This window comes from Schistocerca piceifrons, chromosome 1, assembly GCF_021461385.2.
Source record: "Schistocerca piceifrons isolate TAMUIC-IGC-003096 chromosome 1, iqSchPice1.1, whole genome shotgun sequence".
Lineage (NCBI taxonomy): Eukaryota > Metazoa > Arthropoda > Insecta > Orthoptera > Acrididae > Schistocerca > Schistocerca piceifrons.
Window position 1 is genome coordinate 880662330 of NC_060138.1, and position 18769 is coordinate 880681098.

The following is an 18769-nucleotide window of genomic DNA, read 5'->3' on the forward strand; positions in this document are numbered from 1 at the left end:
AGCTGCTGTTTAGAAGATTGCTCCCTGCTGAGTATGATGTGTATGTGCATATTACTGAGGTATATGGTGGCATATTCGATAGCGAGGGACCAATATCCATTTTCGTTGCACATATTAATTTAGTAGGCGCATAATACTGACGGACAAGTACCTTTACCATTTTGTTTTCTTGGGCATGCAGATTCATATGCTACAGCATAGCTTAGTAACTAAGGGTTTTATTGAACCGGTCAGGGTAGTACTTCACCTTATTAAGCAACACACATATCACATTCTGACTAATAATATTAATAATAATAATAAATTATTACATATTGCAGAAGTTCGAGGGCGGCCGAGCAACAGAAGTTGGCTACCGTTTTATCCCATCTGTCGTAAGGAGTGTCCCTCTGTTTTAGAATCAGGAGTGACCCTCTCTTTTTAAAACAAAACTCTGTCATATCCACTGTGGTGTATAAACAAGATGACATAAAGAGGAGGCGTTTCATGTTAGTATAGGGGCGGTGGGAGAAAAAGGGGGGGGGGGGGGGGGGGGAGAAGATAGGGTGTCAAACACGCAATTGTTAATACAGAAGAATTTAAAAAAAATAGTAACTGAGAAAACACATCGTCGCTTGTAGCTCTGCCTGGTACCTTACCCACGGGATGTCTTGACAATTCAAAGACGGACTTTTTCAATCTTCTTACTATAGATAAAAACTGCAAATTTCATTGAAAGGGAAGTATCTGTCTCTGGAAAAAATGTAGAAAACTGACAGCACGAGTTTCACTTAATTTTTAAAGAAACAGCTACTCTTCCTCGTGTTTCCAGTAAAAAAGAAAAAAAGAGAAACTGAAATGTTGCATATCATTGCCGTTAATTCTGTCAGAGAGTTTAGCTCTGAATGGGACCGAAGAACGGACAGTGTACTTATCCGTTAACTGTATTTCTGGCAGAGTATCTCCATTGAGCTTATGATTTGAGTACTTTCTTTTAATAACGTGTAACTTTTTTTTAATGAACTTTAAGTAAGTGCAATAAGAACAGTTTTGATGTTATGCTGCATCGTTACCGAAAACTGAACAAAACCGCCGTTTCGACCATCTTTAGGGCAGTCCTCTTCGGAGAGGCTAACGTGCAGTTAGTCGGCCGGAACAAACACGCTGCGAAGACGGTAGGAACTTCCATTTCGCAGCTTTAGGTTCATAATAACGTGACCTAGCATCAGAAATGATTTTATTCAAATTGACACTGGCCGTATGTTAAGTTTAATTGCAGCATTACTGTATACACACGTACGAGTTTAGAGAAAATGTCCATTCGTACAGGTGTTACAGCAGTTAAGACATTTACGTCACTGCACGCTGAGAATTTCTAAGAAAAAAAAAAGCCACGAACAAACCTGTTAACAGGTGAGATATTCAGACACATCCATGTCTCGTCGCGGTTTAAAATAAAACTACGAAAGGGATATCAGGAGAAGAAGCGGTCTGGGAAATTCTAGACCAACGGCGAGCGAGATTACGCGCAGTTCGATGCAGCTGTATCGTGTGTCTTCCGAAAGCAAAACGAATGAGAGTAGGCGGCCGGGGCGGTCCTAGAGCCCTCACCTTGAAGTTGCCGATGCGGTCTGCGACCATGCCGGCGAGCGGCGGCATGACGATGGCCACGACCGGCGTCACCGCCGACATGATGGCCGTCTCCTCCACGTTGATGCCCAGCTCGCGCATGTGGATCGTCAGGTACGGGTACAGCACGAAGACCGCTGCAACACACAACACAGACAGCCCTGCTGAGACTGCGACAGTTTCTGAAAGTAGCCTGTTTCAGGAAATAAACATCGTAGGCAACGCATTTCTTTGGCGCGGCTGGTACGCCACCTTAGCGTCACGTTAGGCTTATTTCACGTCAACCCGGCAGCCGACAAGCCGGTATTTTTTCCGGGCCGACACGGGACCTGCCGCCTCTTCATACGTAGCTGGCAGTGCACGGCATGCTGTGCCGTCCTTTCGTGTCTTGTACATATTCAGTTGACCTCGACAAGAAATGGAGCACGACCAGTTATTAGCGTGGTATCTCTCGTACAGACGTTTGAAAAACAGTAGAAGAAGAAGAAGAAGAAGAAGAAGAAGAAGAGTCCGTTGGGTCCATCCACTCAGTATGAGAAGAGACGAAGTGGATGCATTCCTTGTTCTTTTCGAAAAATTAAGGGGAGATGAAAATAAGATTTTTAATTATTTTCGGATGAGTTTACGAACTTCTGACGATATACATGCACGAATGAAGAGTTCCATTCAACGTGTTAATACATCCTTCCGAGAATGTATCCAGCCTATACAGATGTTGGCAAATAGAGTCAGTCGCGAGGGGTAGCCGCCCGCTCTAGAGCGCTTTGTCACGGTTCGTGCTACTCTCGTCGGAGGTTCGAGTCCTCCTTCGGGCGTGTGTGTGTGTGTGTGTGTGTGTGTGTGTGTGTGTGTGTGTGTGTGTGTGTGTGTGTGTGTGTGTGTGTTTTGTCCATAGCGTAAGTTAGTTTAAGTTCGATTGAGTAGTGTGTAGGCTTGGGAACCGATGACCTCAGCAGTTTGGTCCCATAAGACCTTACCACAAATTCCCAAATTCAAAAGGCGTGTGTTTTGCACAATACCGAAGGTACTCTGTCCATAACTGGACTTGAAACTATACCAAGAAGTGAATGTGTACGTGGGGGAATTTCTGCCAATAATGTACGAAAAATGATGGCGGATTATTTTATGACACTGGAGGAATCTGTGAAATGACAGTTATCTAAATTTTAATGTGCCACTGATGTAATTTTTTTTGTATTTAACGTAAAAATAAAGATTTGTACTTACCATAGTCGTCTCTGTCTTTGTCACACATCCATTCAAAGCCTTCGTTCAGTTCTTTGCAAACTTCGATCCATGCATTCCGTGTTTGTATTCTGTCCTTATAAGTACCTAAAGTCTTGTCCCACAAAACTGGTCGTTCCTGAACTAATCTCATAAGGATTTCGATATCAATTTCCACCTTGACTAGAAATGTCCACAACAGATTGAACCACCAACAAAGCAAAAAACAACCGGCCGGCACGCGATAGTTGTCGGGTATATGTGTAGCGCTCTACTGTTCTGCATACCCCACCACCTGCGCCGGTATTTCCACACGACACCGACATCGGGCCGACACAGTCCACATAGTCTGTCGGCCAGGTGTGAAACGTCCCGTAGGCGCCACACCCTCACAACCGGCTAGACGGTGCCGGCTGCCGGCTCCCGGATAGATGTGAAATAAGCCTGTGACAAGCGTCGAACATGATGGCAGAAAGCTGAAATTAAGAATAGGTCTGAACGACGCATCACCGTCTACCTGGTGCTAAATTCAAGATTAGCTCCGCTGCCGCAGGTCGGCACGATACTGCAGAATGCGCTACTCAGACCTGTACGCGATCACGCTGTGATGGTATGAGATAACGCCGCGAAAAAGCATGTGAAGAAGTTCCGAACACTGCAGAACTGAGCACTAAGGGTGGCACTACGTGAGGAGCGAGATCAAATGCCGGGAGACGCAAAGACCAAACGTTTTTCGGGAACGCTTCAGCGAAACTGGGCGATCCTTTTCTACAGGTCGTGCACACTTCTAGATTCCAGACGTTCGGAGGAAATATTACATCGCAGAAAGAGACGAGTCTGGTCCCGATACCTGGCGACGCCAACCAGCATTCCAAGCATGAGCAACTTGCAACAGGATAATCAAAAGTGAAGATCCAGTTAAGAACAAATGATCAACGATCTGAGGCCAACCACACGGATTGAACTCCAGAAACTAACACAGAAGAGGAAAACCCATCTAGGGCAAAAATTTCTTAACATCTCCTTCCCTTTATGGGAAAAAGCACCTTTAATTTCGCATCATCGTTGCCGAGCGGTCCTAGGCGTTTCAGTCCGGAACCGCGCGACCACTACGGTCGCAGGTTCGAATCCTGCCTCGGGTATGGATGTGTGTGATGTCCTTAGGTTAGTAGTTCTAAGTTCTACAGGACTGATGACCTCAGATGTTAAGTCCCAGTGTTCAGAGCCATTTGAACCATTTCCGTTGCCCATTCTCGGCTGCTCCTGAGAACTGTCTCGCAATCTTTACACACTTTCCTGGCAATTCAAAGTGACCTCCTATCAAATAACTGAATAAGGACCTTTTGTGGAGCGAGGCGTGCAGGAAGAGAGCGAGGAGGTTCGGGAAGCCATGCCGACTACAGTGCAGTGCCCAGCCGTGATAAGTTCCTCGGCTGACATAAATAATGCGAACAGCCAGATCGAGGTGATCCCACGGATTCTCGATTGAGTTTGAATGCGGGGAGTTTGTTGACCAAGGAAGTACGGTAAAATCGTCCTAGTGTTCTTCGAACCAAGAACGCACACTGCGAGTTGTGTGACAAGTTGCATTGTCCTTCTGCCGGATGAAATCCTGCCGAGGAAAAACAGGGCCCCCAAGGATAGACGCATACTTGTGTTGATCCATTGTGCCTTCCAAAAGGACAAAATCACGCAGGGAATGCTACGTAAACATTCCCTAGACCATAATGTTCCCTCCTCCGGTCTGGACCCTTCCGACAATCCAGCGGCATTTGTCCGATATAGCATAAAAATCGATTCATCATCAAAGGCCTCCTGTCGACACTCAATGGACGTCCATTTCCGGTAATGGCGGGCAAATTGCAGCCTTCGTCGCCGATGAACAGTGCAGGCGCCCGCCGTGGAGGCCATAGCAGCAAAAAGTTAGCTGTACGGAGACACGGTAGCATCTCGGTTCATCTTGGCAGTTGCTGAACATTTGGACGTCTATTCGCCCGTACACATCCCGGCAGCAGTCGTTCAGCCGTGTCATCTGTGGCCCGGTTTTGGATAGTGCCATTTTTGCCATGCGCGGTATATTTTAACCACGGCGGCACGTGAACAGTATACAAATTCAACTTTTTCGGGGATGCTTCCACTCTTGGCCCGAAAACCAACGATGTCCTTTTGCACGTCAGATAAATCGCTCCATTTTCCGTGTTACGACAACGACTGCGCTGTTTTTTCGCGTTCCCTCGACACACTTTGCACACCCTCCACTGCTGATGCCACTGCCTGCTATTCGTGGGTGATTATGCACGTTGACGTCGAACAGAGCCGGTGGTCCCATTAATGTGACTTGCGCGTGTATATTACAAGACACTGATAGTGTTATGTAAACAAGGAATAACAATCCCCGCCAAGTGCTGCTATTGACTAAAAGTCGGACGTGATCCACACTGAGCCGTATTGCTCTCTCGACCTCTCTGAAGCTTGATCGTGTTTGCATCTCTGCCAAATTGCGGCTCGGCGGCGGGACGACAACGCCTGCGCGTGGCAGTCGGGGCAGAGTGCTCCGAAAAGCACGGGCTGACTGGGACCGTTGCGTGAGGCGGCACTGGTACTAGCGGGACAATGGTGTCGCGCTGGCTTTGGAGAGCTGTGTTGCTGTTTTGGCAGGAGCGTACTTGGCTGGCCGGTGCGAGCTGAACGCAAAGTTACACGCAGAGCGCTGAGGCGCGTCAGTTATTCGTCTCTGGTGACACTAGCCCTGAGAAGCAAGCCTCTGAGAGATCACCTTGCGTTTGTTACTATTCTCTGCCAGTTGTCGGCGACCCGTTCCTGTTATTACGCTTGTGATGAGCAGTTTTAGATAGTTTTGCGTCGTAGACTTTGGTGCCTCGTAGTGGAGCTACTATCTGAGCGCTCCTGCAGTGTTTTTAATACCGGTTGACTTGGGTTTTATATAAGTCCTTGCGGACTTTTATTTGTGCATAGTTATCGTGTTTATGGCCGCAAAGCGTCCTACCTGAATTTGTAGGACGTTTCGAACTGTTTATACTTGGTCTGTATCAAGAAGTTGGATTTGTTTCCAGATGATCCCAGGAAAAAAAAAGAGACTATCTCAAGATTAAGGCTAAAACCAACAAGTAGTGAAATGCCGAGCAAGCTCGTGAGCTTCAACTGCCATTCCCTACTATTTGAGGTGGTACAGCAATAAGGTCCGGAGTTTACGTATTATAGTGAGTTGTCTTCAGGATTTCGATTCTCCTGACATATTTGGAGCTTCTTGTATGTATAATTATTTAAGCTGCCTTAAGTAATCAATGATTAAGCTCCCTGTACGCTTGTTACGTCTTGAGCTGATGGGTTGTGAGCACATTCTAACCGTGATCTGGCGTTTAACTTCCTGCTCCCTACTATTTCTTTTGCTTTAACGGCCACTAATTTGCAGGCCGGGTTATTATAACCTATTTCTCTTAGTAGTAGGGGTCTCCTGAAACTCCTCTCTAGCCGCAATTATGACCTTGGCGCCATTTGTGAAACGTTTGAAGTGGTTATTTAAACTCGCAATAAATTTTATAAAATAACCTACAGATTTTACTTAATGAATTAAAAGTAAGCCAAAGTTTTTTTTAATTTTTAGTAATACTTGAGGAAATTTTACGCATTTGGTATTGAGAAGTACCATGTTAGAATTGGTCTTCGTTCGGTCGCAGTTCTTGGTGTGTGTGTGTGTGTGTGTGTGTGTGTGTGTGTGTGTGTGTGTGTGTGTGTGTGTGTGTGTTTTATTCGACCAGTAACTAATCTAATTTTAGTTTTTGGTTGTTATTGATTTTTGTAATGCTCTGTCTGACTCGGGTGTGTGTTAGCTTGCTTTGGCAGGCCGTAGTGCTTCGAGCCGTCGTACTGAACTTGGTGTAATTTAATGAACTGATTTTTAGCACTGCACGACTGTATTCCCCCCTCATATTTTGGCGTTTAATGTTTGAGTCATTCTTTAACCAATCATTTAATTCCAAGGTTTTAAGACGATAAAATTTTAATTCTTTGATACTTCTATCAAGTCATTTCATTTCATTCAAAGTTTCTGATTTTAAATTATTTTTTAATTTGTCAAATCAGTTAACTTCACGGTTTTAAAATAAAATGATTCGACTGAAATAAAGACAAGGGCGTCTGGTTGAATTAGTGTAAAGTAAAAGAATAGAACCTCTAACGTGGTGTTTTGGCAATAATCTCTTCTGTTCTGACTGCCTCTGTAAGTTGATTGCTATTTTTATTAATTAAAAAGGAAATTAACATATTTTGCCGTAATTTTTTTAAATAAATTGCCAGGATTGTTCTTCAACTGTGAATCATGCTGTGTTTGTCCCCTTGCGTCAGCTATCCCACTCCACAATAGAGTGTGCTGAATCACTGTGACGCCTGTTAAAGAATGCCCTAAAATCTCTCACACTTTATCTCGTACAGAATAGGGCAACTCTCTTCAGTTCGCAGTAATAAAATGGCTTTGGGCAACACTCACTGTGACAAATTTATCGATGTCTTCTCCACGACAGTATTTTGCCGTGTAGAGTGCTGCTGTTTATCAACGATTACCTAGTTTTAAGAACCTTTGCTTATGACTACCAAGCTAGGCATAAAAATGGTTCTCGACATTCAGTCAACACGTGAACAAGAAACTATTAACACGCTGGCAGTTAAATTTTGAGAACCGCAACAACGATTGTTCGCGAAATCGTCGCATAAAATGGAGGATTTAGCACAGCTCTTTCAGTACAGCACTTACTAACGTTAGCGATTACCTCACAGGAAAACACTGACTCTCTGTCCTACCAAGCGCCACAGATTGTCAACAACTGACATGTTTCGTTACTACTTAGGCCGTGAGCTGCACGCCACTCAAATCTAACGGAGTGGACCGACGAATAATTATGAAAGGTGGCATTCTCGTTACGAAACTATATCTGTAGCACAAGAAATACCTGGTTGCTTAAAATGTCCTAGTTATCTCCTTTAAACCTAAGGATCTACGAAACTGAAGTTCCACCAGTCACAGAGCAGTCGCAGCGCAGGTAGTTTGCTAAATTGCCTCTTTTTTGAGTAGCTCTGCACAGAGAAATGTGGTGAAATGACTCAGGCTCTGTACACTCAAATTCCTTTAAGGTGAATATCAAAGGCCATCCATCTTGATCTAGATTCTCCGTGGTTTCCAGAAACCACTACACGTGAACGAGAGAACAGCCTGAGCGGTTACTTGAAACGCCTCACAACTGCTTCCTTGTCGTTTCTTACTCCTACACAACTTGTGATCGAGACTATTTTACAAGCGTGGCAAAGCTGAGAATCGAAATGCATACTGCAACGAACATTTCCTGAACCACACACGTTGCAATACGTCGCCTAGCCTTTGTGACGCACCGCTCATAGCTAGGAGCGCGCGGATTCGTGACACACTCGCGCGAGGAACAGCGCTGTGCTACTGCGTCGCGAAGGACGAGGCAACGAACGTCTCAGACTGACTTCTGTGTCCCCCCTAGCGTTTAACTCATGGTCACAGCCCTGTTTCCTGACGTGCCACAGTAATAACGTTTCCCAAGCCTTTGTCTCATGTCCTATGCGGCCCCGTGGGAAGTGTCTACCTGTTCCCATGTGACAGCTGAGTGGTCGTTGCAGATTTACTGGTCCGTGTATTTAGCTGTTAGACACGCATTCACTTTAGTCCATTACCTCGAGCGGAGGTAAGTTTTCCTTTTTTTTTTTACAAAGAATTTATTTCTAGTGAACATATAATCTTTCAACAATGCAGACACATCCACGATAAGCAGCAGACGAAGATGTCTTGTTATAGGTTTGACTTTTTTTATCTAATGGTGTGTGGCGGAGGGTATTTTCGGTACCACTATCTGATACCTCCAATCCTGTTCCACTCGCGAATAGTGCATGGGAAGAATGATTGTCGGTAAGCCTCTGTATTGGCTCATATTTCTCGAATTTTCTCCTCTTAGTCAATACACGAGATGTATGTGGGGAGTAATATGTTGTCAGACTCCTGAAAAGTACTGTCCCGAAATTTCTATGGTAAATCTCTCCATGATGATGATGCACAACGCCTCTCTTGTAACGTCTTCCAGTGGAGTTTGTTTAGCATCTCCGCGACACACTATCGCCAGCTAAGCGATCCCGTGACGAAACGCACCACTCTACGTTGGATCTATCTCCTCTATCAGTCCTGCCTGATAGGGATTCCAGATAGATGAACAATACTCAAGAATCTGGCAAACAAGCGCATTATGAGCCACTTCTTACGTAGCTGAGTTACATTTCCTTAAGATCCTTCGGATGAATCTGAGTCTGGTATCTGCTTTTCCCACTATCTGTTTTATGTCGTCATTCCACTTAAAGTCGCTCTGGATAGTTACGCCTAGATATTTTACGGCAGACGTTGTCTCCAGCTGTTTGTCATCAGTGGATTTCTTTTCAAATATATGCGCAGTATTTTATATTTATTTACGTTCAGCGTCGACTGCCAGAGCCTGCACCATTCATCAGTTCTCTGCAGGCCGTTCTGCAAATTCTTACTGTCTTCTGGCGTTGTTACTTTGTTATGGACAACTGCATCATCTGCGATTAATCGCCTAAGTGGCGTCAGATCGAAAGACTTGCACCAGGCGAACGGTCTAGCCGACAGGAGGCCCTAGTCACACGACGTTTGCATTTTGCATCTGCGAGTAGCCTTAAGGAGCATCAGACGCTTCCTACTAGATCATTTATATACATTGTAAATAGCAATGGTCCTATCACACTTCCCTGTGGTAATCCGGGTATTACATCTGTCGATTTAGTTCCGTTAAGAGCGACTTGTTTAGTTCTGTCTGCAATCGCAGGTCTGCTCAGATACTCCGTAAGCTTGTGTTTTTTCCATTAAACGGCAATGCGGGACGGTGTCAAATGCCTTACTGAAATCAAGGAACACGGCATCAAGCTGAGCACCGTTGTCCACTGCGCTGTGGATCTCATGGAGGAACATAGCGAACTGAGTTTCGCAGGATCTCCGTTTGCGGAATCCATGTTCATTTTCCACAAATGTCACAGTTAGTGAGCATAAAACATGTTCCATAATTCTACAACGGATTGACGTCAACGATATAGGTCTATAATTGTGTGCATCTGTCTTACGGCGTTTCTTAAAAACGGCAATGAGCTGCTCTTTTTTCCAGTAATTAGTACTTATTTCTTTTAGAGGTTAGGGCTACAGTATCATCATTACCAGCAGTTCGATTGTCATCATATGCTGCTTCGTCGTCGTCGTCGTCGTCGTCGTCGTCTTGACTGATTCACTATCTTACTTTGTTTGTGGCATTAGTTTCTTTTTATGCAGGCTCTCTTTGTTTTTTTCGGTTCAGCATATAATGTTTAACAACGTGGCAACTTGCCCTCTTCCTCGTTTCAGTGAAAGGATGCTCTAAACCATCAGTGTCACTGGAAATGCGATAAAAATACAATAACATGGGAAAGTGATCAGGCACAGCTATGTCGTCCATCTCAGATACTTCATTTGTATTCCCTCGAAGCTTGTCCTTACTTATCAGGTTCGGCGACGGCGTGCCAAACCATTCGCGGTCCAGATCTGTGGGCCGCAGCTCGACCTGTCTCGGGCCTTCTTGGAAGTACTTGGTGCAGCGGGACATTTCATTTAGTAGTATGGTGTAGCATTTGTCGGTCGGCACAAGTCTCTTCAACTCGGCAGAATCGTTGTGTCATCGCTAGTTGTTTGTGGTGCGAAGGCAGTTCACAGGTCCAGGGCTCTTTGCACAAGAAGAGGCGGTCTAACGACCTATTTTCACAAGCCTTTAAAATGAGTGGGAATCACAAGAGAAGTATGAGTTCTTAGAGTCTATTATGCACCTGCGTAATCGATGCGTACTGCAGATTTGCTATGAAACAACATTACAACACCAAGCAGAAAAAATGTAAGGGTTTGGTTGATAAGGAAAGAGCAAAATATTACAATGATCAACAAATGGTATTCATTGTTCTGTAAATTATAAAGCACTCTGGCTAAATTTGTAGGCTTTGCGCACGTGAAGAAACTGGTGCTACATACAATAAAATTTCTAAACTCGCACGCATTGTTCCACTGCTAAAGTTTTGGATATAATTGAACTTAGTGTATGCAAACACTATTTACTGCTGCAATGTACTATGGCTTAGTCAAGGGACGTGTGTGGGACTATTTTACGATTTAAAACTCTCTGTAGTTTAATTTATGAAGGAAAAATGGAGTCGAGGAACGAACATTAGAACTTCCGGAATGTATTTCAGATCTCGCACTTTAAATCAATTTTACTTCTCACTGCGCACAGTAAGACATTGCAACATGAGAAATCATTTATTTATGATTTCATGGATATGCATTTAGAAAGATAATCGCGTTGTAGAGGAGAAATTCTAATAAACAGCCCAGGTTCCTAAGTTCACTGACGATAAAGAATTCATTGTGGTGTTATAAGGATTACAAGGGTAGTTTTCCAAACGTTTTGAGCATACTGCCAATCTCATATCTGTTTTAGAGACAGTTTGTTATTTCAGCTGAACGCTTCCCTGCGCATGTACAGATGTAACTGATTAAAACGGGAATTACTTGCTGATCAAAGGTAAATCCTTTTATGTGAGTACTGTCCAAAATTTCTACATTGTTTTCATTACGTAGAGTTTTCACGTCTGCATGACGAAATTGCGAATGTGCTACAATATTTCGATCAACGCGCGTACGCTTGCGTCTCTCTCTCTCTCTCTCTCTCTCTCTCTCTCTCCCCCCCCCCCCCCCCCCTCTCCCTCTCATTTTTTACGCCTCTATTTCCAATAATTCAAATACTGAGGTACAGTTTAAATACTTTTGCCTACATTTAGTGCCTTAGTTTTTGGGCCTGGGTTGCAATGTATAATCTGCAGGCAAGACATGATCGCTCTTCTTATCAACCATGACCAGGCATTTTTCTTCGTCGTTGGATAGTAGTTTCTATGGTTGCAGCACTGATTATAGTGAAATTTACAGTCTTGCTATTCTGCAGATCAAATATTCTTTCTACCTCATTCCCACACGACGTTCTATCCACTAACTTATCTGTGTGGCAGGGTGTTGGTAAGATTGCAATCTATATTTGGTACTTGTGAACGTTCTTACAAATAATGTTCCAGTCCTTAGAGGCATCCTTTACTTCCATACAGGCGCTATTCTATTGTTTATTAGCCGGTATAGTTGGGTGGTAGTTCGACCTCTCAGCGTGCTTGCTATCGCGCGCGCAAGTAGTTAATTTCCAGCAGAAACTTCCTGGTGTAGTTCGTCTTGTATGGAATGTCCCATAAATATTATGGGTGTTTGCGACTGAAAGACGCATGAAGTTGAACTTCCGTAAGTTTCTGGATACTGTCCAATCTTTTAGGATATTTGACATGAAAGTTCACACGTTCATATAGTGTTCCCTTTCCTTCCGTTCCTTACAATATTTCGAACCTCTAAGAATATTGGAACAGATCTGTTTTGCTCTGTTGACCTCAGAGTTTGAAACATAATTCGGTTTCCTTCAATCTATCAAATCAACGGCCTCTTTCGCATTATGCATAGATATTTGTTAAAAATGGAAACGTCCACATTTAAAAATTGTTGCAGCAGCATGAAGACTATTCCAAGGAGTCACGTTTCAGTTATTATGATTAGGAAATCGAGCAAAGCCGCTGTAACATTTTTCGTACATACTGTCTGTGCGCGTGTGTGAGACAACTGTTAATGGATATTGATAAGGGATGTGTCCAACGTCTGCCTTTATTGCAACTTTAAATCTGCTGGAGAAACTTTCAAAGAGGTGTCAGTGTCTGTGGAGGAATGGCGCCTTCCTCAAGAACCAAAACCAAAGAAGGTGGTGATGTTAGACGCTGGGTCTGGAGCGAACTCATCCCCACTGTCGTCCATAAACCATTGTCACACAGATGCCGCTTTATCAGAGGATGCTTTGTGATGCTGACGCAATCATTGTCTCTGTACCTCTCTTCTGTATGGAGTACATAATGCTGTAAAATGTGTTGATATCCTTCTGCATTTAGCGTTTTCTTAAGCGCAGTAAGGGAATCACACCTTAAGCACCAAAAACTCTGATACACCGATAACACCACCTTCTCCATATTTTACTATTACCACTGCCTATGATGGCAGCTAACATTCTCTAGGCATTCGCCAAACCGAAGCCTTTGCATCTGATTTACAAGAGGTATCACGTGGTTCATCACTTCATGACAAGTGGTGTCGCTTTTCATGCCATTTCAATCATAGCTTAGCATGACTGTAGAAGTGTGTGGCTTACGAATAGTTGCTCGACAGTTGTACCTCATTCTTTGTAACTCCCCACACAGTCTATGCTAGCTGGCCTGGTGCTTCCAGGAAGTCATGCGTTCTTTTTTTTTATGGGCCCTGCGCAATGTTCGACGGTCAGTATCGGTCAGCACACATGGTCTAACTGGTTTCTGTTTAGCAGCTGTTGTTCCTTCGCATTTACACAACGTCATCGGTAACGCACGATATGGGCAGTTTTAGAATGGTTGGAATGTCTGACTGATTTGTTAGATTACATCCAGTGATTTCTCCACGTACGAAGTCTCTGGGCTCTTTTGACCGTTAGATTCTGCTTTTATTGCTTCTCTACAGAGAACACAGCACTCCCCGCTGTCAAAAAGGAAAACTAATCATTAGGTGTGATATCCGTACTTCCTGTAATGTGGCATTACGGATTTTGTACGCTATGATGGATTATCTGCAACGAATCTTATTTCACTCAAAGTAATAGCAGAATATGCGCTGCTGAAGATGGGATTTCGAGCGATACTGATACAGATTTCTAGCATATTTGATCGACGTCTAAAAACGGAATTCTAGAAACTCTGTGACGACTCACGCAGTTCTTAGAATCTTTTATCTCTCTGCTTATCCAACCCGGTAGGGGTCTCAAAGGGATAAAATACACCAAACAATTAGGTGGTAACAGGGTTTTGTGAGCTACCTCCTCACTGGTGAATTAAACTTTCTTAGAATCTTCCCGGTATGTCTCATTCTGCCACTAGCCTACCGCACGGCATGACTATTTCACCTTAAGTGGCTTCTATAATGTGTGTGAGTGTCATTTCTAGTTGTGGTTAGTTTGACTGGACTGTACAGACGAAGTTACTATATGCCGTGTAAACACTGCGTCAGTGCAGCTGATTGCCGCTTCGGCCGCTCTGGTGCGCGCAGCCCGCGGACGGCAGTGATACGTGCACCGCAGTGAGAACAGGTCGGCGGTAGGAGTTCCGGTGCAGCGATCGGCCAGCGAGCAGTGTACGGAGCTCGGCCGGGTGCAGTGTGTGTGTGTGTGTGTGTGTGTGTGTGTGTGTGTGTGTGTGTGTTTGAATTGCACAACATTCGTCTACGATTAAGTTTCGTGAACACTCAGGAATACTATAGCATTGGTTCAGGGAGTTACCTCAGAAACATCTGTCTACAAGTGTGTAATTCATTGTTGAACGTGACTGTGTGTTAAGAAATGAACGTAGGATGTGAATGATTATTGGTTCAAAATTAATTATTACGTAAACATTCACAGTAGTTCTTAAATTAAATTTTCCCTGAGACATTTAAGTCTCTAATTTATCTACGATAACATTGGAAGCTGAAAAAATGAATTTAAATTTGTGTTGCGGCCGAGACTCGAACCCGGGTGTACTTGCTTACTAGGCAGATATGCTGACCATTACACCGCCGCAGCATTATGGTCAACGCAGCTGCACGAACTACCCAAGTCAAATGCTCTCCCCACAAACTCCATCCAATTCACGTCTCCCCTTATATTGTTGCTATTACCAGGGCTCTCCGACATTGGAATATCATCCAGCATTGTCCAATGCTGGGGAAGTGCTGTACTACATGTGATTATGTTAAGCAGGAAGACCCTGGTTCGAGTCCCGGCCGCAACAAAAATTTTAATTGATTTCTTCAGCTTCCAACGTTATCGTATTCACAGATTTAAATACTTAGGTCGAAGATCCGAGAAATTGTCATTTAGTTAAATTTAATCATGCTGAAAGGCCCACTTTAAGTAATTCGATAGGTACCAGACGTGCCGCTTGGCTGAAACGCAAAAGACATTTCTAACCTGAACATTAAAAAATTCGTTGGTTCAAATTTCATTATGTGTAGTGGCTAAGCATAGAGTTATTTTCGAGCTTAACATCTGGAAGTTAGAAGTTATGAGCCACGAACAGAGGAAATATAATGGAAGATTACTTTCAAATAAGGCACCAATATCATTAAGAAGGGAGAAGAAATGTTGGCCAATCGAACAGTAGATGAATTAGTCAACAGACCATATACTCAGTTACTTGGCGCGGGGAGCTGGTGAGAGATTTTATTTCAAAATTATATCCATACCAGCAAATTTCATTATACATGCAACTCGTACTCGTCGGAATCTTAGATTTCGTCGTACTTCAGGCTTTACATTCCACAGGCTGCGGAATTTCCAATATCGATCCGCATGTCAAGCCACTCAAATATCAAGCTGATCTAAAATGTTTAGTTTTTCTAATTGATCTAATAATATTCGCCTCTGTTCAGTATCAGGAATATTTAACAAGCATCGACGCATTAGAGCTCGCACTAGACCCTGTCTAATTTTGTGCTATTGGGGTAAACATCGTAATTTAGCGACCATGATGTGAAGAGCTGTAAACTTTCAGCTCTTAGTCTTCACATATTACCCCGGTTTTCAGAATCTGATTTTAGGCTTCACTGTCCTGACGTATATGGTGTAGACACGAGGCAGTTGATTTGTCGAAACAAAAAGGTCGCGTTCGGCTCCACCATCTACATCCATACTCCGCAAGCCACCTGATGGTATGTGGCGGAGGGTATCCTAAGTACCTCTATCGGTTCTCCCTTCTATTCCAGTCTCGTATTGTTCGTGGAAAGAACGGTTGTCTGTATGCTTCTGTGTGGGCTCTAATCTCTCTGATTTTATCCTCATGGTCTCTTCGTGAGATATACGTAGGAGGGAGCAATATACTGCTGGACTCTTCGGTGAAGGTATGTTCTCGAAACTTTAACAAAAGCCCGTACCGAGCTACTGAGCGTCTCTCCTGCAGAGTCTTCCACTGGAGTTTGTTTATCATCTCCGTAACGCTTTCGCAATTACTAAATGATCCTGTAACGAAGCGCGCTGCTCTCCGTTGGATCTTCTCTATATCTTCTATCAACCCTATCTGGTACGGATCCCACACTGCTGAGCAGTATTCAAGCAGTGGGCGAACAAGCGTACTGTAACCTACTTCCTTTGTTTTCGGATTGCATTTCCTTAGGATTCTTCCAATGAATCTCAGTCTGGCATCTGCTTTACCAACGATCAACTTTATATGATCATTCCATTTTAAATCACTCCTAATGCGTACACCCAGATAATTTATGGAATTAACTGCTTCCAGTTGCTGACCTGCTATTTTGTAGCTAAATGATAAGGGATCTATCTTTCTATGTATTCGCAGCACATTACACTTGTCTACATTGAGATTCAATTGCCATTCCCTGCACCATGCGTCAATTCGCTGCAGATCCTCCTGCACTTTCCATTCTTACAACCTCTCGATACACCACAGCATCATCTGCAAAAAGCCTCGGTGAACTTCCGATGTCATCCACTAGGTCATTTATGTATATTGTGAACAGCAACGGTCCCATGACACTCCCCTGCGGCACACCTGACATCACTCTTGCTTCGGAAGACTTCTCTCCATTGAGAATGACATGCTGCGTTCTGTTATCTAGGAACTCGTCAATCCAATCACACAAGTGGTCTGACAGTCCAACATACATATGTTGGCAATTTCTCCGGAGCTCTTATTTCAGTAGAACACATTTGCACATTTGTCAATCAGTCATTCCTCTGACACAACTTAGTACTGGACATATTTTGACAGTCGCGTAGTTTCAGGGGCGATAGCAGTGTGTCTCCACTTTGTACCTTCTCTGTACACCACTGGTAGAATGGTTCAAAGAGCTATTATTGTATCCCAACATCTGTTTCGTCTTCTGGGCATTGAATGTGAGATCATGTGCTTTCGTTCATCGTGACTTCGTTTACACCCGTCCCCACGCCCATACGTCGCCTCAGATCAAAATGCTGGAGGAATTTTTCAACAGACCAGTTGCTAACGGTCGAGAATATATGAACTGGATACACATGTACCGAAGTACTGGGGTCCCACCTATCACAAATATTTTACACACGTTTCATGTAGACTTCCTCTGTGTAAAATGACAGTTACGAGCTACTAAGAAACTAGTTTAAGCAATCATATTCTAGCCTAATATGCATAGCGTATCATAAGGCATGTTGAGTGGGTAACGTGTGAGCATATTTTTTTTATGAACTTATTTTCGTAAACGTTTCATGTCTCTGAAATAAGGAGCGGGACGTAGGCAATTTGGACCACACAACCTAGGCAAGGAGTGAAGGAGACAATGTACGTTACAGTCGGTAAATACCAGTGTAACTTACAGAAGGTGCTCAATATCATATGCATTATGATGGTTTGCGGAATCGTTGGAAAGATTCGCGGCATATCACATATGATTCCGGCTGCTACTTTTATTCGTGCCAGCAGACCTTGTGGTGACATCACAGGTGTGTCTTACACGACGGTTTTCATGTACCATCAGAAATGAATATCCAGTGAGGGAGGGGACTAGGGGTTCGGCAAGGCATCAGGAGGTACATAAAATGTATCCAAGTTGGCAGCGGCCATGTTGTGCATCTTCTGGAAGTGAATTAAGCTGGTGTTTACCGACAGTAATGTCCAGTGTCTCCTTTACTCCTTGCCTAGCTTGTGTGGTCCGAACAGCCTACATTCTCCTCCATATTTCAGAGATGTCAGCACGCAAACGAAGCGTCTTCGAATCTAAGTTCATTCGCAAAATATGGTCACATGCTACCCATTTACCGAACACCACGTCTTGTAACATACCTTTTGATACATCCTGTATACCATGCTTCTCTCTTGATAATGAGAACTACTGCGCGTGTAATGTGTGGTCAGCAGTGTATATAGAGTGAGGATATTATTGAAAAAACTAAGCTTTAGTGAACGCCATGAGCATAATGGTAAGATATGCGTGGTTCTTAGTGACTTCTTAAATTAATTCGTAGCATAGAACGTGTGCGGAATTACAGCAGATTGAATGGAAACTTCTTTCGTGAATATTAGATTAGTAGTTACGAAAATCTACTTGTGACTTCACGTTCAGTTTCTGGTTGTCTATATGATTATGAAGAAGAAATTTCCCTTTCAAATTGAAGACCATAATTTATTCCGAACAGTTTACAGCCTGTAGATCTACTGCTCATATCGCTAAAAGATTCTCTTCTCTTGTGTACTCCAAGATCAGAAAAAATAAATGCAGAAATTTTTAACAGCCTGTGACGAAAAAAGGAATAAATAATCGTGCATAGGAGGGAAGACATAAGAGCATATACGTTCGAAAAGCAGCGTCGCGTAAGTTACGTTACGTAAGTCAGTTACATACAAAACTTGAGTCGATATTTTATTAAATATTATTCCTCTTGGGCTGCCCTTTCAAGTTTACTGTTCCATGAACATGGAGCAGTAGGTCTGTGCAATGTGTAGTTGTGCTGATAAAATTTTGAACATTTCTAGTCCAGTTTCCGTGTAAGAGAATAGTTTTACAGTTTATAGCAACGAAAGGTAACTTATCGCAGTAATCCCGAGCTTGCTTATGTTTAACGTCTTCGACTGTCCAATATTAACAATTATATTTTCCAACAGCACTAAAAAGTTTTTTTTTTTTTTAAACGCGGTTAATTGTGGGTTACGATGCATGATTAACAGACCACAAAAAAATGGGCATATTTCGAAA

The 18769-nt window shown here is 43.3% G+C and overlaps 1 protein-coding gene across 1 annotated transcript in view; it reads right to left on the reverse strand.

Annotated features, from left to right (window-relative positions):
* Positions 1-18769, reverse strand: part of LOC124776205 — a 332368-nt gene that overhangs the window by 96148 nt on the left and 217451 nt on the right. The window contains exon 3 of the mRNA XM_047251046.1: positions 1591-1745. Coding sequence (XP_047107002.1) covers positions 1591-1745 — 155 coding nt within the window. The remainder of the gene's footprint in view (positions 1-1590; positions 1746-18769) is intronic.